Source organism: Octodon degus, unplaced genomic scaffold, assembly GCF_000260255.1.
Source record: "Octodon degus isolate 3935 unplaced genomic scaffold, OctDeg1.0 scaffold00015, whole genome shotgun sequence".
Classification (NCBI taxonomy): domain Eukaryota; kingdom Metazoa; phylum Chordata; class Mammalia; order Rodentia; family Octodontidae; genus Octodon; species Octodon degus.
Window position 1 is genome coordinate 20,549,114 of NW_004524591.1, and position 21,323 is coordinate 20,570,436.

At 53.9% G+C, this 21,323-nt stretch overlaps 1 protein-coding gene across 3 annotated transcripts in view; it reads right to left on the reverse strand.

Annotated features, from left to right (window-relative positions):
• Positions 1 to 2,799: 2,799 nt before the first annotated feature.
• The window catches only part of Crhr2 (corticotropin releasing hormone receptor 2), a 45,051-nt gene continuing 26,527 nt past the window's right edge, over positions 2,800 to 21,323 (reverse strand). Inside the window, exons 4-14 of one of the 3 annotated variants that reach the window (XR_002820067.1) lie at positions 19,020 to 19,105; positions 17,943 to 18,052; positions 17,504 to 17,621; positions 15,845 to 15,998; positions 15,330 to 15,390; positions 13,928 to 14,000; positions 6,744 to 6,829; positions 6,402 to 6,537; positions 5,908 to 5,949; positions 4,316 to 4,676; positions 2,800 to 2,964 (exon numbers count right to left, since the gene is read on the reverse strand). Coding sequence is in view for 2 of the 3 variants with exons in the window: in XM_023709955.1 (XP_023565723.1) it covers positions 4,536 to 4,676; positions 5,908 to 5,949; positions 6,402 to 6,537; positions 6,744 to 6,829; positions 13,928 to 14,000; positions 15,330 to 15,390; positions 15,845 to 15,998; positions 17,504 to 17,621; positions 17,943 to 18,052; positions 19,020 to 19,105 (1,007 nt within the window). In the remaining variant the exon portion in view is untranslated. Of the gene's footprint in view, positions 4,677 to 5,907; positions 5,950 to 6,401; positions 6,538 to 6,743; positions 6,830 to 13,927; positions 14,001 to 15,329; positions 15,391 to 15,844; positions 15,999 to 17,503; positions 17,622 to 17,942; positions 18,053 to 19,019; positions 19,106 to 21,323 lie in introns of all 3 variants that reach the window. The other 2 variants (XM_023709956.1, XM_023709955.1) reach the window with 2 other exon arrangements.

Sequence of the window (21,323 nt, forward strand, 5' to 3'; positions counted from 1 at the left end):
CACACACACACACACACACACACACACACACACATAAATAAATAAATAAATTTTTTTTAAAAAGTCACTCCTGGGCTTTGGTGATTATGATGCTTATTTTACTTGTAGACAGTTACTTTGGAATTGTAAAATGTCTTCCTGTTCTTTTTAGATAGCCAGTGTTTCCTCAGGAGCTTTAATCCTGTAAGAAACTTCCAAAAAGATGTGTTTGATTTAAATGAGGTCCCATTTTAGGCAGGAGGATCTTTAAATAACATTTGCTTTGCAGGGTTGTAGGCCGTGAGAGCCAGAATGCTGTCACCTGGTTGTGGACTCAGATGGCCAGGTATCAGAAGGAAAATGTCCTCATGCTCGTGGGATTGCTTTGGGTCTGAGACCTAGCCAATGACTATAAACATATTGTACATTGGAGTCTTTACTGTAACTGGCAAGGTGTGCTACTTTGGACACCCCACCCTGTCCCTTAGGCCCACTGTCTACTAGCCAACATTGTCATGCTAGGAAAGTACTTCCTTGGGCCTCAGGGACCCCAAGACATGTGTAGGGCACAGCCTGTTCTGAGTGTCCCGTCCTGTCCTGGGACAGCTCCACCCTCCCAGGGCCCCCTGTACCTGCACCCCACCTGCTGTGGGCTCTGCAGGTGCTCAGCATGGCGGGAATTGCACACCGCAGGCCGGCCCACTCTGCTGTCCCTGGCTGTCGCAAGTGCCTGGAGCTAGGGAAGTGGAAAGGTGCCGAGAGCAGCCGAGGGTCTTGTGCCAGGCGCCTTACCTGGCTTGGGGGTCGCCGAGGGCACAGGGCCACTGGCGATGTGTGCAAAGCAGAGGCTAACAAAAGGCAGATGGAGGCTTCAGAGGTGGGTTTGTCTGCTCCCCAAGGCGACACAGAAGGGGTCCCTGAGAGCCCTGCCAGGCGGGAACAGGCACAGCATTTTCCTGCCATCACTTTGTGCGGTCTGTAGGGCTGTTTTTTCTCAAGGAGCTGTGGAATGTCTTGAAATAGGAACCTGTGCTCTTGTTACTTTCATCTCTGGCCACAGTGGCGCCAAATGAGCAGGCAGGAATGATGGATAGCTGTGTGAGTCCCCATCTCAGTCTCCTCACATGTTCTGGGAATCTCCACATTCCCGGCACGGGGCTCAAGTCTGCGTAGGCGTCCATCTGCAGCTGGGGCGATTGCCTGTGTGCTGGGAACCACGCGTCTCCATTCCTGTACAAGTCTGCACGTTGGGGTCACGTTGTGCAAGTACCTGAGGTGCGCCTGACATCCGTCCTCTGTGCTGCTGGTTAGCCATCCCCCCAGGACAGCTGGGCTTTGAGGCTTGAGGAGCTCCATTTTCTGCCACACCTACCTCCATATTTGTCATCTTCCGGTCCCACGTTGATGATGGGCTGGGGCTTGGAGCTGGGCTGGAGCAGGGCTCCACCTGTGGCACATCACTGGGAGTGGAACCAGGCTGCCATGGTGCAGAATGCTTGTATGTTCAAGTCCTCCCCAGCTGTATAGACCAGGGTGGGCAGAAGGGCTAAGCAGAAATACCCGAGGCCTGGCTCACGGCCTGGATGCTGCAAGTTCCTGCTGCAGCAGAGAAGTCTCTTAATGAGGCTACTTTCCAGAAAGCCCACTTAGCAAGGGGCTGCCAGTCGTGCTGCAGAGACTGACAAGGACTGGCTGGGCTCTGAGGAGCAGGTGCCTAATGAGGTTAACACCTGTGGGCCTCTGTGGTGCTCCACAGAGTTGGCCTAATGACGCCAGTGGCATTTCAAAGGCAGGGCTCTATGGGGCCAGGAGTCCAAGTAATGAGGGGATGCAGGGCTGGGGCAGATCTGTCCAATGGGAGGTAGAACAGATGTGAAACTGCTCAGTAAGGTCAGCAGCCTGGTGCCACCCGCAGTGATGGCCTCAGCAGGCCTGGCCACCCGCAAGGACCACAGGACCCTGACTCCTCCAGGCAACAGGACAGGAGGAAGAGTGTGCAGAGGGCTGTATCCGAGGGGCCCTGCTGAACAGCGAAGATGACCACCGAGGCCTCGCAGTGTCGGCTCCGATGAGTGCTGGGCACATGCTCAATATCTTCTGGCCCACAGACTTTGCTCCAAGCAGCCTTTTGAACCAAACCATTTGCGCCTCCTTGCTTTACAAAAGCAAGGACATGAGGAGCAAGAGGACTTGTGTCAGTTCTGTCCTTTGAGGATGCCCTGGCGGCTTCTCCCACCTGACAGGAGAACCACAACCCATGTCACTCTGGTGCCCTGCGAAGCTTGAGCCCCCCCCCCCACCACCACCTCCCAGCACAGTCCAGCGTGGAGGGCGGGTGCTGAGGGTGTGCATGCTGCTCGTCCTGCCAGTTTCTGTGCATTCTTTCCAACCAGATGCAGAGAAGGCTTAAGTGGCCTCTGCTGACGGCACATTTTTGATGATAGATTGCTCTGCAGCATGAAGTGCTCTGCTCAGAAGTCATATAGAGCACTGAGTGACACTCCTACAGCTTCTACTTAGATATTTGAAAAGCCTTCTCAGCATGCAGAACTATAAAAAAAAATTGATTCTGAGTCTTGATTCACTCTTGCAGTAAAATTCATCCTCGGATTTGTGAACCATTAAATTCCTATCCATTTCACCAAGTGTGTTTTCAATGAAGCTTGCCTTTTGGGTTTAATAATTATTAAAAAATTATAATGTTACTAATAATTATAGTATCAAACCAATTGTTCGCTACATTTTATAACAAAATTTATAATCTCAGTGTAGAAGTCTTTTTTTAAATAAAAGTTAAATCTTCCATCACAGAAAACTAAACATTTTAATTTCAGTCCATAAATATATTCTGTGACAGAGAAGTAGGATAGGGCAAGCCACAAAAGACTTCCAATCAAGAAAACTGTAGGGCTGGGGAGATGGCTCAGTAGAATAAGCACTTGGCTGGCAAGCACAAGAGCCCGAGTTCTGCCAAAATTCCTGGTTCTGCCAAAAAAAAAAAAAAAGAAAAAGAGAAAGAAAACTGTGACTCAACAATTTTGTAGGGGCAGTGGAAGGAAGAGACAGGTTAGAGAGAGGGACTGCTTCGAGGCTTCCACCTGTTAGCAAAGGCCTGGCTCTTGGCATTTTGGACAGATGAGGCTGGGTATTAAATAACTGCAGTGTTTAGGTTCCATGTGATGTATTATAAAGTATTATGGCAGTTTTATTTTAGAATGTAAATATCAAATGCTAGAAATCACATCCTTTATATCTTAAAACTTCATTAAATGCCAAGTTAAGAATGTGCAGGATGAGATCCATCATTTTAGGCCCTCGTTCAAACCAATGGCCTGGTGGCTTCTTTCTGGAGTCCAGTTACCTGCCTGGAGGGGGATGGGGGTAGGAGACAAATCGGAAACAGCCCGAGAGGTCTCTGTCCCTGCAGAGTCAGGGGTTTTCACTGCTGGGGCAGCCAAACGCTTTGTCCATGCTGACTGGGTCAGCTGCCTTGGTTGGCGCCAGCAGCAGGTTTCAACCTGAGGCACAACAAGGGACCTACAGGTGCTCTGAGGACAATGACCCTAGCCATACCACAGGTGAGAGAGGAAGGCCCAGCCCAGCCAGGGCCAGTACCCCCTAGGGAGGGGGGACATGGTCTTGTCCTGCAGAGGCTGCCCCCATCTTGGGCTCATACCCCCCTCAAATTCTGGTCATGTGACCTGTGGGAGGCCAATTCCAGAGGTGTGTTTTATTTCACAGAGAGCATGGGGGAGGCTGAGACCTAGCCAATGAGGAGCTGGGCATTAATTCTCATCACCAGATACACTATCTCTACCCACCCCTTCCTCCTACCCATTCACTTATGCTCCTTATTTGTGTGTGTGTGTGTGTGTGTGTGTGTGTGTGTGTGTGTGTGTGTGTGTTATGTATCTGGTTGGCCTAAGGGTGTGGCTCTGGCCTGCCTCTCCCTTCTCACCTGCCTGTCCATCCCCAATCTGAGGACTGGCCTGAACGGAGGTCCCACGGAGGAGGCAGCACCCTAGCTGCAGGCCCAGGAGCAGGATGGCTGGGGAGAGGGAGAGAGCCCGCTAGGGGTAGAGTGCAAAGGAGGCTTCTCTGGTTGACAGTCCCTGGATGAAGCCAGGCAGAGAGCCCCTGACTTCCCAGCTGCAGGGGGCACCCCTGAGTGTGAGCAGGGGCTCTGGGCCCTGGGGCTGGGGTAGTGAGTCATGTGACTTGGGCAGGCCTTTTCCCTGCAGCTTCAGCTTCTTCATCTGTGAGAGTGGCTGTGGTGAAGATCCGTCAGGAGAAGTTTGGATGGGCAAGTACATTAAGACACCTGCCCTGCTCTTACTGGGCATCCCCATGGTGACCCTCTTGCATAGACTTGACTTGCAGGCTGCAGCAGGCACTGTATCCCTCAGAGTTCCTCTCCACTCAACACAGCTTCTTGCCAGGCTGAAGGGCTGGTCTCTCCTCTTCCTTCTGCATCCCTGGGGCCATGCAAGGAGGGAGAAGAAGGAGGATGGTGGGGAGCTGCCTCTGGTGGGGTCACAGTGGGTGAGTGACAGCAGTCACACAGCAGCTGTCTGTTTGATGCTGTGGAAGCTGATCCTCGTGGGTGATGTGGGAATGGACATGGCCCGGGCCACGGGCACTCTGAGGGAGTGATGGTCCTGCCAGCGGTGCCACCTCTTCCTCACAGCTGAGCGCACCTGTGGGAATGGAGAGGCTCAGTCACCCAGGGCTGCCCCTCTCCCCTGGAGAGTTTTTCTAGGGGGCCAGAGGCAGCTCCCACACTGAGTAGCTCCCTTCCCCGACCCTGTTGCCCCTTCTTTGCAGCTGCTTTTGGGGCTCCCTTGCCCATTCCTGTGCAGAAGCCGGACCCCCACACACTGCTCCACGGTGTCCTTGTGAATTTTCCCGCTTCCTCTGGGCACTCTGCCACCTCCAAGAGCACCACAGGCAGGACCAGAGGCTTGGGAAATGTATCCCTTTAGTCCTCTTGGGCCTCGCACTGCTCCCACCATGCTGGAAGTAAGGTCCTCCTCTGGAAGGACCTCTCCCTGCACCCCGGGACCCCATCCTTCCCACAGCATGAACTTTCTGAGGCAGGGAGCTAATGGCTCTGTTCACTTCCTCACCTAGAGCTGCTCAGAATATTACAAGGGAACAGTTCTATAAAATGGATCCATTTCTACATCCCAGCCATTAATGTTGCTAAAGCATGTCTTGTGGGCTTCAGAAGCCCCTCGTGACTCTGCCCACCAGCCTGCAGAGCCAGTCTCTCCTGCTGGACTCCTGGCCTAGCAGCAGACAGGCCCCACATGTAGCTGTGTGGACACATATCACTGCCCTCTACAGTTGCCAGCCAAATGGCTCCAGGGACATTGTGTTCTTCTGGGGTGCCTGGAAGCTCCCAGGCCCCAGGCTGTGTCCATTCTTTGCAGCAGGGCCCATGGAGGTCCTCACCCACCACCAGGTGGCCATGTGTCTCCCATGCCCTTGGTGCCAGGGTCCTTAGTTGAGCAGGCCTCAGTGCTCCCTTGAGCTGGAGCCCCCCACCCAGATGTGTGCCCTCTTCCGTGGTGGGGGAAGGCACGGCACAGAGTCCATGAAGGCCTGCGTGGCAGACACCTCACCTTCTGGAGGCTTCCTCCTGTCACCTCAGCTCTGGCTTCTCTCTGCCTTATCGCCTGCAGCCTGGACACCCTTCTCACCTGCTCTGCCATGCATGCAAGGGCCCCTGGGGTCTGCTAGTTCTGGCCTGTGGTGGGTGTTCTAATCTGCCTCCAGGCCCTGGTGGAAGAGACATGTTCCCCAAAGGCTGGGCAGTTTCTCAGGCCTCCCTTCCCTCCTCCTGCATGCAGCTGAGCTTTCCCAGATGGCTGGTGTCTGAGGAAGGACCCCTAGAGTCCAGGCCACCCCGAGCACCCAGCCTCATACCTCTCCATTGAAGAAACAGTAGAAGATAGACACGAAGAAACCCTAGGAAGCAAGGAGGGAGTCATCAGGGACCATGGGGGAGCCTGTGCCGGGGGGTGGGGTCAGAATAGAATGGGCGAGGGCCCACACTGGCCCATAACTCCAGGACCAGAGCTGGATAGAGTCAGAGCTACGTACTTCCCATAGAGTGCAGTCACCTTGGGGTCCTCCCCTCCCACCAGATTGAGGCTGGGATCTCAGCCTAAATGTTTGATGGCCTGTCCCAGGGCAGTAAATAGGGTTGCAGCCACCTTGACTCTCAGAAGTGCTCGGATCTCTGAACCTTGGGGTGGGGGTGACAAGGCTCAGCCCAGGGCCACACCTGGCACCAGACCGAGTTCTGAGTCAGTGTGCATGCGCTCTTGTGTCTCAGCGTATGTGTGTATAACTGAACCACACACACTGGCCAAGCAACTAGGCCCTGGAGTCAGGCATGCTCTCTGCACAGATCCCACCTGGAAGGACTGCAGGAAGGAGTTGAAGTAGATGAACACGATCTGCGACAGGTCATCGTCACCAGGGTTGACAAAGAAGAGCATGTAGGTGATACCCAGCAGGGGCAGGAGGACCAGGGTAGCCTTCACCGCTTTTCTGGGGGCGGGGCAAGAGAGCAATGAGGAGCCTGAGCCCACACTGCAGGCAGACCCCCCAGGTGGGATGAGGGGGACTCCAGGGCACTTCTTATGGGAGGCTGAAAGCTCCCTGGGTGAGAACTCCCAGGGTTCTCCCTGGTGGCAGGAGGGTGGCCCGGGTGATCCCACACTGCTCCCCTGCAGAGGCACCCAGGGTTCATGTACCTGTACTGCATTGTCTCGGAGGTGGTAGATGCTCGTAATTTTGTCATGAGGATCCTGACTATGTTGAACAGAAACACAAAATTGATCTGGAAGGAAGAAGAGAGGGGAAAAAAGAAAGGTTCTGAGTGGGGTGTTGAGAGGCAGTGCCCTCTCCCAGAGCCCCACCTCCCTGGCGCTCACTTGTCACCCAGAACCTGCCCAGTGTCCCCACCTCTGCCTCTCCCCAACCTGGACAGGGAGATGCTGTTTCCCTTCAGGGCCTACATTTACTCTCAGGCCCAAGGTAGAAAAGGCAGCCTCTAAGGTGGGGGTGGGGCAAGAGGCCACTCTTCTGGGGACCCCTCGAAGGCCTGGTCTGAGTAGTGGGACTCAGGCCCCTCCTTGTCTGTTGCATTCATCTTGAGAAACTGGTGCATATACACACTGCACCTTGATCATCTTTTCTTCCCTGGGAGTTAGCAGGGGCTCTAAGAGGTAACCCCTGTTGTAAAAGGTCTGGAATCCATTTAGGGGGGCAGTCACTGGTGATGGGGTGACCAGTGTCAGAGAGGTTTGGATAGGTAGGGGAATAAGGGACAGAGCATTTAATTTATCCATAGACAACTTACAGACGGATCCCTGGGCTCTGTCTAGAAGGAACTAGCTGGCTTGCAGTGGACCGTCTTGGTGGGAGAATGGATGCCCCTAGGGACCACCAGCAGCATCCAGAAGGGGTTGGAGCTTCTCAGCACCCCCTTTGCCATCTGAGAGGCCCCACAGCTGGCACTAGTGGGTCAGGAGTCACAGTAAGATAGAGAGTGGCTAACTAGCCTGTATCGTGACTCTTTGGGATGAGATGTGGGATGTTCTAGAAGGGTTGGTCTCACAGATCCCCTTGGCAATGCCTGGGATGCCCTGGTGCTCCCTCTTCTGGTTCTGTTAGTCTTCTGTACCCAGGGTGAGCCCAAATCTCACCCTGAGGTGGGGTGAGCCAGGTGCCCACAGGGCTGCCAAACACTTTCTACCCATGGCCTTGGCCTAGTGGTGGTGCTGAAGGTGGAGCCTGCAACCTGCTGCCAGCCAGCTCCACGGGGCCCGTCATTGCTACATGTGGCCCAGGGTGACAGTGAGTCCACCCACTAGGCCCTGCCTCCAGGGCTCCCTCATGCACAGAGGTTTACAAGCGTTGACTCATTTACTACTCTTCACAGACCCCATGAAACAGCACTGATTATATATATCCATTCTATGGATCGCAAGTCTGAGGTTTCAAAAGGTCAAATCTTATGTGTAGGTCACAGCTGTAAAGCTGAGTATCTAGGCTGGCAATGTCAGATGCAATGATCCACGCTCCATCCCTGAGTCTCCTTCTGCCCAGGTCTGTACTGGGGTGGGGGTGGGGTGTATAGGAACCCACGGAGGACACTGCATCAAGGTCCTAATTTGCAGTCTGGAAAGCCTGGAGACCCTGCACCATGCTGAGACCCAGCCAGGGAACCAGGGCCTTAACAGTGTGCGCTGGGGTCTCACACTCACCGGCCTCTCACTAAGGTCTTTTCAGCCCTGCCCGGGAGATGCACTGGCCAGATGAGAGTGATTAATAACTTTGTTGCTGAAGGAGTGATTGATTTCTCACCACCCACCCCACACGCAGGAGCTCCACAGCCCTGTGGGGACACTCTAGGGTGGGAAGATGAATGGGCAGCCCGAGGTGCGGGGTTTCTGAAAGGACCTCGTTTATCTTCATTCTGAGCCTCCCCCAGCCTCTGGCCCTCTGCCCATAAGTTGATGCCTGAGTCAGCTTCCTGACTCATGTGGGCTGAGGCCTGCTAGGTGTTGGCTGGTCCCTGTGGTTGTGTGCTGCCTCACTGTTCCCTCTGCTATGGTCCTTGGGCCTAATCTAGTATGTGGGTGGGCCTGAGTTTCTCTTTACCTGCTTCCTTGTGCAGGCAGACTGGAATGGGACTCTTCTCCAAGTGCTCACAGGCAAGATGGGAGACCTAAGTTAGTCCAGGGATGTCTGCAGGCTAACACACACACACACACACACACACACACACACACAGTCCTCCGAGTCTCTGTCTAGAAAATCCATGGGTATGGGGGACACAGGCAGACATCATGGGACTTCAAACCTGTAGCCACTGGGTCACCCTCAGGCTGAACAATGGCTTAGGGAAAAGAGCACTAACATTACAGTTTGTGGCCTGGTGAGGGCAGGGGCAGGGGCTGGGGAGTTGGGGGGAGCCTTTGATGAGGCTGCCCATGCCTGTTGCCTGCTTTCCCACAAAGGTCACTTCACTTCAAGCTCCTGAGTTTCTGGTATATTTCTGAGGACCATGGGGCACAAGCAACCTTAACATATTGGTCAACCCTATGTAATATGAAGTACCTGGCCTTTCTGACTCAGTAGACTTTTAGAATCAAAATATATTCTCATCTTTATCACATTCCCTTGTATCAACTATTACTCAACTCACTTGCCAATTCATTGGATTATCCGCCCACTCTTATACATCTAGCCTTCTACCCACCAATTAGTTCATTGAATTATTCATCTGTTATTCCAACCATGCATCCATGCATCCAAGCACCCATCCATCCATCCATCCATCCATCCATCCATCCATCCATCCATCCATCCATCCATCTATCCATCCATGCATCTATTCATCCATTCATCCACCCATCCATTCATCCACCCATCCATTCATCTATCCATCCATGCATGCATCCATCCATCCAAGCATTTATCCATCCATCCATCCATCCATCCATCCACTCATCCATCCATCCATCCATCCATCCAAGCATCCATCCATGCATGCATCCAAGCATCCATCCATCCATCCATCCATCCACCCACCCACAGGTGGCCCTTAAGCACCCCATTTGATGTAAGTTTTTATCACTATGCTGAGCAGGACCAGAGGCAGAGTCTAGAGTGGAGCATCTGGGGGACAGTACATCACCCTTCTCATGCCATGCAAGCACTTAGTGAAGTTGCCCTTGGCCCAGCTCAGCCTGAAAGGCCTTCTGTCCTTTGAGGCCATGTCCCACCTCCCCCTTTATGTGCCTGTGCAAGCTTGTCACACACTTTTTCTCTCTCTCTCCAGGAAGTCCTCTGATCACTCCAGCCCATGCCAAGCCCTTTGTTCTCTCGTCTTAGTTGCCCTCTTCCTTGCCTGCCGAACATTCCAGTTCATAAGGGAGCACTGGCTCTTGTGCCTTGACTTGGTTCAGCTTGGTTTCTAGCTTTAATTATTTTTTCATTTAATGAATCAACTCACCACCTGCTGGGCTCTGCTTTGGGCCTCACAGAGGGGAAAAGGATGTGCAGACGTGGCCTCTGCTTGTGGACGGTTTGTAGTCTAGCTGGGGAAGGGCAAGTGTGGGGAGCTTGAGTAACAAGTTTCTTAGGGTCCCAGAAAGGCCTGGGGAGATGGCACAAAAGGTGTGAACTGAAGATGAGGCCACGCTAGCAGCTGGTGGTGGGGAGTGTGGTCCAGGCAGAGTGGAGGCCACAGGTGAAAGTTTCCTGATGTGAGAGGACCCCAGCCCCTGCGTGGTGGCCATGTGGCTTTGGTGATGCTATGGGGCAACACAGCGGGGAAAGCCTAGAGAGAGATGAAACATGGTAACGAAGCCAGGAAAATCCACTTCCTGCTGTGACCACCCTCCCACACCACCTAGGGGTGGTGCTGTGGTGCAGGGGAGGCCGGCACCCCGAGGTGCTCTGCCTTGCACCAGCTGCTCTTCCTGCTGACACTCTGGTCGCGGTGGCTCAGTCCTAGTGGCACTTTGGTTCCTTGGGGGAAGTAGCTTTGTTGTCCTAGGGTGGGTAGTGGGCCTAGCCAGAGCATCAGACCATTATGTGATCTTGTGACTGCAGGACTGGAGATTTCAGACTGCCCTGCATTAGGATGGGCTGTGGAGGCCTCGTGCTTCCCTGCATGGACCCAGGGCATACACCCCTCCCGGAGCTGCTCCTCACACTGCATGACTATTCCCTATGCAACTACTTTTACAAGCAGGTGTGATCATTAGTTCCATTTCACAGATGCACAAACTGAGGTTCAGTAGGCTGTGTGACTTGCCCGGGCCACCAAGTTAGTAGGGGATGATGTCAGGACTGTCACTGAGGCAGCTGGCTCTCAGCAGCCTTCTTCTAACCCCAGTACAGCTGCTTTTGCAGGAGTGAGGAAACACAGCCCAGGCAGAAGGAGCCAGTCCTGTCAGGCTCCAGGGTTTTAGCAGCTCCCACCTGAGGTCTGAGCTCAGGAGGTGCTAAGACCATCAGCATGTGGTCCTGAGCCCATGGCAAGCAGCAGGTGTCCCACTGGCCCTCCCTTGCCACTGTGAGGCTGGGGTGGCATTCCTGTGCTACGGGTGGGAAATTAAGGCACCAAAAGGGCAGATATGCCTCAGGATCACACCACAAACCAAGAGGGGCACTGTTCTGCTTGGTCCACGATGCCCCACCGAGCACCCCTTGCCCACAGCCACCCAAGGCCCAGCTTTCAGGTTCTTACCCTCCACTGCTCCGCCATGTCGGGGTCTGCAGCAGAGTTGCTCAGGCTCTGCTCTGCCTCAGACTCCTGCCGCCCAGCCCCAGCCCGGCCTCACCAGAGGTGAATTCACTCCAGGGCTCAAGGGCATCATGCCTGCCCGTCCCACAAAGATAGGTAGAAAAGGGCTTCCTGGCAGCCTGGTTACCAGCCTGCCTCAGAGCCTCTGGGAGACAGGTCCTCCTGGACACCTCATGTTTTCCCTTCTGATGGCATTTTCAAGGGAGGCCTCAAAGGCTTGGATCTTGAGCCCTGCTATGTGCAGGGCCCTGACCAGGCCATGGAGAAAGCCAGACAAAACACCTCCCCACCTGCAGCTCCTCATGCTCAGGACCCAGAGCATGCACAGCAATGCATCTGGGTGCTGGTGACAAGTGCAGGTCCCCAGACCTGCCTCTGAAACTGGGGCAGCTAAGGTGTCCTGGGGGACACTGAACTCAGAGCTGCTGTCCTGGAACACATGGCCCAAGCTTCCTCCAGGCAGGCCTGACATACCACACCCTGCCGGAGATGTCCAGCCTGGCTCCCCTGGGCCTGTGTTCACACGCAGGGGACAGCGCCCAGATGTAGGCTACCTGGAGTCACAGGAGCTAGAATGTTCTCTGAGTGAGAACAGGGAGGTCTGGGGTGCAGCAGTCTAGTGTCCTGGGGGCAACCCCAGTAGGGAGGGATGGTGGGGCAGGCTTAGCAAGTCAGCTTCCCTATCTTCAAGGGGACAATCTTAGGACCTGTGTACCTGTCTCCTCAGGGGGCTGGGTGGGGTTCACCCTGCACAACTTGGAGCTAGCCTACTTGTCGCCTCCCCCCCAGGTTTCTTCCCTTCCAACCCCTTGCCCTGTGTTCCTCTCCAATGACTGGCACCAAATCCTGGTCTCCTGGTTCAGATTCCACTTGTTTTGATATGCATTTGTGTTCACTTTCAGTAAGTTGCTTGTCCTCTCTGAGCTGGGCTTTCCTGTCTGGTGGGAAGGAGCACAGAGCTTGCCTTGAGGGTCTGCACGTGGTTGCATATTCATGCAGGCCTCTACACCTCGGTCCCTCCTAATGAATGCCATAGTCTTTTCCCATGACAATAACCAGCGAGAAGCCAGGCTTCCTGCAAACTCTGTCAGAACTCAGAAAGAAATGAGCATCTCTTAGCAGCAGAAACAGCTGGGGAGAGCAGGGGTGGCAAGTGTGCCGACCACACCTCCGATCAAGAGCACAGCTGGCAGAGGGCAGCGACAGGGCGAGAGGTCTGCCCTGAGCTCAGGCCTCTCACTGTGTGTGGCAGGCAGCTCGGGTCAGTTCTGTTCCTTCACTTGCAATCCCTACTTCTTTTGGGCCTCCTAGATGGAGGATTCAAAGGCACATAGTGGGCTTGTGGAAGGCCCCAGCTTGGAGCCTGCAAGCCCAAATTCCCTGTGTGCCAGCAACGGCTTGGGACACAGCGTCCCCTGCTCTTGTCCCTTTTCCTTCTTGCTTCCTCATGACTTTCTCCATATCTTCACAGCAGGGAGCACTCATGCCTTATCAGGCCAGGGTTTCTCAGCTGGGTCCCAGGTTCCACTCAGTCCTTGTCTTTCTCCCATTGGCTCTGGCAGCTGGCTGGGAGGGAACGGATCTTCCAGGGTTTCCATTCACACTGAGGCCAGTGACTCACAGCAGCCTGGAGTCCAAGGCCAGTCCTCCCCCACACCCTGCTCATGAGGACTATTTCTGTCTAGAAGGGTGAGAAACCCTGACAGTGAATTCTAGGCAGTGGGTGAAAACCCTTCCTAGTAATCATCCGCTCACATGGACCAAGGACACTCCTGAGATGGGACCCAGTGAATCCTGGAAGTCACAGAAAGGAGGAGAACAAGGAGACAGATAAACAGTAATTGTCTCCATGGTAGACAAAAGCCAGCCTCACGAGGCACCTGCTGTGTGCACAGGAGGACTCACTCTCTCCAAGTTTCCCAGAGGCACCCTGGCCCTTTAAGGAAGCTGGTACATTACCAGAGCCTGAAATTACCAAGCCTGAAATAGGCCTTACATAAATGCCAATTTCTTAGGGGGCTTTTTTGTATTTTTTTTTAATGTATGATATATAATGGGTTCTTTTCGCACAATGTGGCCTCTACTTAAATTCTATGTTAATTAAAGCTCGTTGTGATTTAAAGACGTGGTGGCAGTTATAACTTAGATGCGAATACACTCAGCAAAGGGCGGGGAGCTGGACAGGGAACAATTGCTCATTATGCGGCTTTCCTTCGGGAATCTGCTGCTCCAGGCTGGGGGTGGGGGGTGGGGCCCTGGAGGGGGCTGCTCTCTAGGGGCAGAGAGGAAGGGAGGGCTGGGCTGAGTGGCTGAGCGGAAGCCCACACACCCTCCTCTCTTCTCCAGCTGCCTGCCCACCTGTACCTGGTCAGGGTGCCTGGACATCAGAGCAAGGAAGGCACTAGAAATCTACCTGTCAGACCTTTTCTCCATCCCCAGAAAGAAGCTGATGTCCAAAGAGGCAGAGTACAGAGACTGAGGAGGGGAGAGTTGGGATGTGGAGAAGAGAGGAGGTGCATGTAGGAGTGAGGCAGCACCCAGCGTGGGTGTGGGGTCCCCCAGGCCACCTCTGCAGTGCCTCTGTCTGGGTGGGGCTCTGCCCCTTGGAGCACCTACCAGGAGCACCAGGATGATGGGGCCTTGGTAGATGTAGTCCACCAGGTCACCAGGCTCCTTGCCAAACCAGCACCTGCAAAGACAGGGTGAACTGTGGGTGGGGAACTTCTCCCCAAGTGGCACCAGTGCCCTCTGGCTTGTTCCGGTCTCAGCTCCATTTCCAGGGCTGCTTTCCCAGGATGCCATGGTGTGCAGTCCCTGGCCCACCAGCCACCCCAGCTGGGCCCCTGGGCTTTGTTTTCACATGCACAGTAGGTCTGGTTTCCCAGAAGGCCTGAGGGCAGGCTTGGGGCTCCTCCTCAGCTCTCTGCTCCACTGCTGGCCAAGGCTGGGCATACAGGAGGCACAGGGACGAGAGGTGAGCTGGGCATTCTCGTACTGGCCAGGGCCTAACTGCAATCCATTCCCACACTGCTCGAACCTGCTGCTCCACGTGGCAAACACCAAGTGACACAAGGAGCAGAGGTGGAGCTGGAGTGCCCCTCCAGCCTGGGCCCTGTCCTCCGGCTTTTGAGCTGAGCTGCACACACCCAGGGAAGGGAGCCTGCTGCCTGGCTGAACTCCCTGTCCACCAGAGGCTTGGTTTACTCTTCAAGGATGCTAATTGGGAAGATGCATTACTGTCTAGAGGGAGTACAGGCACAAGTTTCAGTCTGGCTATGCCAGAAACAACTAGACTCTGGGGAAGATTCATCAGGTTTGGTGATGGTATATCCTGTAGCTAGTGCACACCAGCAGAAATCTTCTACTGCTCTCTAGCATCCATTTCTAGTCTCTACTTGAATACCTCCTTTAACAAGAAGCTCACTGCCTACCATGGCAGCCCTCCTGGTGTTGGGCAGCCCAACATTAGGGCTCCATTCTTGCCCTTACCCCTTCAATCCAATCTGGTTTCTGCAGCCCTTGTGACTCTTGGAGATCCTCACACAGAGACTTAGGCTCTCCAGTGCCCCTCCTCTCACCTTCTGGGACTTGACTTCCTGTTTGCTCCTAGGCTGGCCTGTGACTCAATACACCAGCCTCTGGTGCAGGGAGCACCCTGGCACAGGACACTGCTCCCAGGCACACACTGGGATGTCTAAGAACAAGCTCTTGGTGGGCTCCAGCCTCCACTGTCATCCACTGAGGCCTCAGTCCAGCTCCAAGGAGCACACCCCAAAGGCCAACAGGCTTCTGCACATGGAGCCCTTAGAGAAATCACAATCTCTAATTGAATCCAGCAGACCAAACTGCCTTAAGACTTACCATATGAGTACTTCTGGGTGTAGAGACATTTCTGTCCATCTAAGGACAAGAGGAACAGAAGCCCATTCAGGCCTGGCTAAGCTCCCACCCCTGGCAGAGCCACAGCCCTAGGCTGACCTGTCTACATCCCAGTGCCCTATGCAGCTGCCCTACTTACTGTTCATCTTCGTAATAGAGTTTGCCAATGGCCCAGGCAACAATGATGGGGCAGGGGACACCTGCAAGAAGAACAGATGTAGGCTGCAAGAGACAGATAATGGAAAAGGGACCCTCTTGTAGGACTCAGAGGAGGGGACATGGGGGCCTTGGATCATGTTTCTGCTCTTCTAGCTGTGGCCCATCAGTGACCCTAGGTGACCATTGGCTCTACTCTCAGCCTACTCCCACATGCACAGGATGGTGCCATGATTTCTGAGGGTTCAGGACAGAAGTGGAGCCAGCCAGTTGCTCTTTAGAAGCCAGAGGCATCCACTGGGTGGCTCAGGCAGATAAGGAGAGCTATCTGTGGGAAATCCTTGGGGGGAGTCTCAGCTCCTTCCTTGTCAGCATGGAGGAAGTAAGTGGTTGAATCCTGGGGCTGCTCTGGGGAGGCAGTGAAGGCTGCATCTCAGACCCCAGATGAAGGGAGATGACCTTCAGCCCAGACCCCCTATGAGGGCCCGGGACCCTCACACCATCCAACGAAGAGGAAGATCCACTTGCGCAGGCGCTCAGTGGAGTAGGTCATGACGATGGCCGTGTGCAGGTAGCAGCCTTCCACAAACATCCAGAAGAAGTTGGTGACCACAAAGTAGTTGAAGACTGTGGTGATGCAGCGACACCAGACCTGCACACAGAACAGGGGTGTCAGGAGCTTCCTGGAGCCCAGGTGGGCCAGGACCCCAGGCAGGGCAGCCTGGCCCCTACTTGGAGAGGTTCACCGGCCACAGCCCTTGCCCTCTAGGATGGAGTTAAGGCACCACTGCCCTTGGTCCCAATGTGCTTTCTGGAGTCATCTTCCAGCCCTAGTGAGTCTGGCTGCTTCCCACAGGGAGGGAATACGAGCTTCACCCAGACTCAACAGCAGCAGAGGGAGTGAAGTGCTCACATGAGGGTGGGGTTCTCAAGCAGCACTGGGGACTTCAGGTGCGAAGGGTGCAGCACTTGCTCCACTAGCTCTGGGGCTGCTGGGAGTTTGCTGCCCTCTCTGAGCCTTGCTGGGCAGTGAAAGAAAAGGAAAGATGGCACAGACAGGCACCACATATGTGCTGTGTTGGGCTCAGGGCTGCCGCATGTCTCCCCCCCAGGGTTGTGCCCCTGTACCCGAGAGTAAGGTGGCCCTCCTGAGCACCTGCGCTGGGATACAGGAAACTGAAGAGCCTGACCAGAGCCACACAGGGCGAGGGTCCAGCCATAGCCTTCCGGGCCTGAACTTGCCAACCATCACCAGGATTTGTCTCCAGGGACTTTGGGGCCTCAGGATGGTAGAGATGCAGCCATGCAGTACAGGCCAGCTTGGGACCTGGGGACCCTTGGGACACCCACTACTTTCCTGTCCAGCTCTGATGCCCTGACCTGTTGTGTAATCCTCCTGTGCTGAGCTGTCAGCTGCTCTGTGGCTTTGTCGCACAGCCCGTGCCCACATCCTGGGTCATGGTGCTATCTGCCTCCTTGGTTCTGGGGAGTTCTGCTGAGGTGGGAGGCTAATAGTCCCTCTTCCCAACTTGGCCTGTTCTCCAAGCTATGCTATGTCTCATTAATACATACCAGTACTGGGCCTGGAAGGGCTCAGTGTCTGACTGTACTTGTTTGGTCCTGTGGCAGGGCCAGTATAAGGGCCAAAGCAGGCCGGGTCCCTGCTCAGGTTCAGGCCAAGCTAAGAAAATGGTTAAGAATTTGCCAAGAAAACAGTGTGCCAAAGACCTGCGTGATGTCATGCTAGTCCACTGCCTGACAATGATGGGCCCATAGCATAGTAGCAGTTTATGAAATGGCCCATGATGCGAGGGCATCAGCACAGCAAGTGACCTTGGAGAGTCACTTAAGCTCTGAGCTGCAGTTTGTGCAACTGTGTAATAAGGACAACATCCCAACTTGCCTCATTGGCATCAAGTGAGATAAAGCTCAATAGAAGTTTGCCAGGCACCCTTTCTTAAGAGGGGAAGGGCACGGTGTAAATTTGTCTGCTCTCAGGTAAGCAGTCAGGCCCTGGCTTCCCTGACCCTGGAAGAACAATGCCTGGGGTGGGGGTGAGCTCAAGTCTGGTTTGCACCTGAGGGTCAAGCAGAGAGCCCCCCCCCCCCCCCCACGAGCCCAGAGCCCCCAGCCCAGCCCAAGCTTCCAAACAGTGACCTCGTTGCTCTCGTGCACTTCGTGGTCAATGAGCTGCAGCAGGAACCACATGACATTTCGCAGGATGAAGGTGGTGACAAGGTTCCAGTGGATCACATTCCGCAGGCAGCGGATGCTCCTGGGGGAGGCCAGGTGAGCCCAGGTGAGCCAGGCCAGGTCCCTGGGGTCAGAGCTCCTACATGGCTGGGGTTAGCGACCACATGGGTTAGAGGCCCAGCAGAGACTCAACCTATGGTGGAGGGGGTGCTGCATGGGAACCAAGGCCACTACCCCCCTGGTGGCCCTGGTTGGACCTGCTTTGTGCCCACGTGCCTGCTGGTGACCAGTGTCTGGGCACCCAACCCAACCCTCTCTGTCCACTGGTCCTAGGACCTTGGGGGAGGGGAGAATGCCTGAGAGAGATGGGGATGAGGAGAGAGTGGAGCAGGAGCAGACTCACCGCAAGGCCAGGAAAAGCAGGAAGGCTGCCACCAGGGCTACCATGGAAACGCAGTGGCCCAGGTAGTTGACCACGAGGGCAATGCGGTAGTGAAGGTCATACTTCCTCTGCTGGACAGAAAACAGTCATGGCAGGGGGAGGCATAGGTACAGAGCACAGACTGGGCCTTAGCTTTGGGAGCCAGAGAAGCTTTGTGCGTCCCTCTACTCCCATGCCTGGATCCTGGAACTTCTTGTAGTGGGCCCTGGTGGCTCTAGGCATAAACTGTCACAATCAGCTGTCCCAATATGCATTTTGGGGGCACATTAGGATACAGTCCTAATGGATGATTCTGAGATAGCTCAGAGAAGTAGACACAGAGTTGGAAAAGAAAAATCTAGACTGCAATGCTCTATCTACCTGCTCATCCCTGAGCTAGCTGAGCAACTGAGGCTGAGCTGGACCTCAGTTTTGACATCTGTAGAGTGGGGCCAACCTGCTCTCCTGACTCAGGAGCAGGGACAGAGGGAAGTCCGGGGTGCATGCAGATGGGTCTGTCCATGCAGCTATGCTGAACAGCCTGTCTGCAGAGCACTTAGGAATGCTATTCAGACCAACTAGGTTAGCTCACTTTGCATTGTCACCAACCGCTGCCGATTCTAGACAAAATGGCACAAGACTGCAGTTGTAGAGAAAGCCGGAGCAGGCCCCACCTTCCCATGGTGAGAGCCCTTGGGGCCACACTCCTTCCCCAGTGGAGTCACTGACTCAGAGTGCCAGGTGGGGAAACTGAGGCTCAGCAGCACATGGTCTCTAGCAGTGGGAGAGCACTGGGCCCATGGTCAGCCTCTGTTTGTGTCCTGTGTCACCCTGGCTAAGCTGTTCACCAGCCCAAGCCACCTGGAGGTGGAACTGCATGCCCCCCTTCCTGACTCCCAACCACAGCATCACAGGGCAAAAGATGGAGCAGAGGGGCAGGGCTGGAAGTGCACAGGGAGTAGCTGGGTGACAGGAGGATGGGCTCTGCCACCCTAGAGATGCTCTACACTCAACCTGAGACCCAATACCTGTAGGGCTGGGACAGGTGGGGCTACTTACCTTGTCATCCAAAATGGGCTCACAGTGTGAGTAGTTGATCTTTGAGGCCCACGTCCCGTTCTCCAAGCATTCTCGATAGGCATTTCCTACAGAAGATGCCAACCAAGAGTCAGGTCACGTCCCTCATCAAGAACACTCTCTGACTCTCTAGTGCCCGCAGGATGAAGTCCACATTCTTTAATTTCCCTGAGCCTGGAAACACAATGTGTGTCTGAAAGTTTCTATCTAAGTTGATTATGTGAAAGTTGCACAAGTGGCTTACCTTACATATTAGCTAAAGAATATGTTAATACTGGGCCAGGGAGATAGCTCAGCGGTCTAAGTGCAAGGACGTGTGTTCGATTCCCAGTACCACATGCCATGTCAGCCCCTCACCAAGTGGTAGTTCAGCATGTAGTCCCACCACTGGGGAGGCTGAAAGAGGAGGATCATTATAAGTCTGAGCTGCACAGAGAGACCTTGTACCAAATAAATGAATGAACACCTGGCGCTGGTACTACAGGTGTGCACCACCATGCCCAGTTTCCATGGCCAGCATGGCACAGCACACCTAAGGTTCTGAGGCCAGCATGGCGTGTATTACCAGAGATCAAATCTGGGTCCTTATGCTTGTGCTTAGACTGCCGAGCTATCTCCCCAGCCTGTTAATACCTGTTTTACATACAGTCTTTCATTACCTCTTTGTACTTTCTTTCCTTTTGCATTTTGCTGCAAAGCCAAACCCAACTGTGATCATTGGGTTATGGCTGAAGATTTGTTGCTTTTTAGTGTAACAAAGAATTGCCACCCTTGCCTTAGTCATTTTACAAGACATCCTTTCACCAATATCAGCAGCCATGTTTTTATAGTATCTACCACCTGTAAAGCCATGTTTCCATGTACCATGTCTTCTTCCTGCACTCAGTCCTTACCAAATGGCTGCTGATAGGATGAGCGCATCTTACCGAGGAGGAGACCAAGGCAAAAGCGAGGCTACTTGCCGCATACACGTGTGGAAAGATGACAAAAGGATTCCAGCCCAGCAGGTCTTGATAAGTTGTGGCAAATGGCAAGGAGGGAAATTTAGGGACACGAGGCTGTGTGCCTGTCTTGGAGGTCCCGCTGCCAGGGAGACCCTATGGTGTCTTTAGGTATTTGAGAGCCAGCATTTATATCAAAGCTGGAATGAGACACGTGAGAAGGCCTTTTGGAGCAGCGGTGGATCCGGTGCCCAAGTACAGGTTTTATCAGAGGGCAGTGTGGGAAGGTTGAAAAATGTGCACACTTGCCTTTCTTTCCATCCTAGCTCTTATTGTGAAGGTAGAGCTCCCAAGCCACTCCCTGCAGAGAGCCCACCCTCAGCCTTCTGAGAGGTCCCTCCCACAGAGAAGGGGGTCCAGCTCTGCATGTCTTCCGCCTCTCCAGCTTGATTGTGGATTCAGAGCAATCACTGTTGGGGTGCTTTGGGCCAGGGCTTTGCCCTCTAGCTGATGGCAGCTGCTGTGGAGCTTCTTCTTGGCTTACATTAGATACACAATATAAAGCTAATTAAAACAAATCACTCACAGAGCACAGAGTTACCGAGCTGGAGGGGGGACCTGAGATTGTTTTTGGAAGCAGTGAGTTCTAAAATAATTAAGTTATTTAAAAACTCCACTTCTGTTGAGCTGATGATGAGGTAAAAGCAATAGAATCATGGAGGAACACTTGGCGAAGAGCAGAAACAATGGGAGAGATTCTATTAGCTTAATTGTTCTTTAATTTGGTGCTCGGAGCACATAAGATTCAGGGTTGGCAGTGGCCTAGCAGCGCAAGACATGGCATCTGGTTGGGTCCAGTGAGTCTGTTGAGGACTTCCTGGTTTCACACTGATTCTGACCCTGAAAAACAGAACCATTCGTTGTCTCTGCCTGTCCACCTGGCTTTCCTCATGGGTTCTGAGCACCTAAAACCTGGGGCTGTCTTTCTCAGGACACTGGAGCTCCTGAGAAGGAGGGGCTACTTCAACCTGTAAGGCTGGTGATGTCATTGAACAAGGCAGTGAAGGGGTCTGGGAGGGGCAGGTCTTTTTGTCAAATGCACCTTGGGCCCTAAAGTCCCTTTGAACAGGTCTCTATGGTGCAAGGTAGACCTCATTCCTGGCTGTGACTGAAAGGGCAGAAAACCTTTATCATCTTGAAAAGTACTTATAAATGTTTCTGAAGTTCTGTGCTAGGCTACTTCCTCCAGGGAAGCTTCTCTGATGGCTCACACTTGATGGCTGGAGCCCTGCATTCCAGCCCTGGCCTACAGCCAACACTGAGGGATCCATGGGGAGGAGTCTGC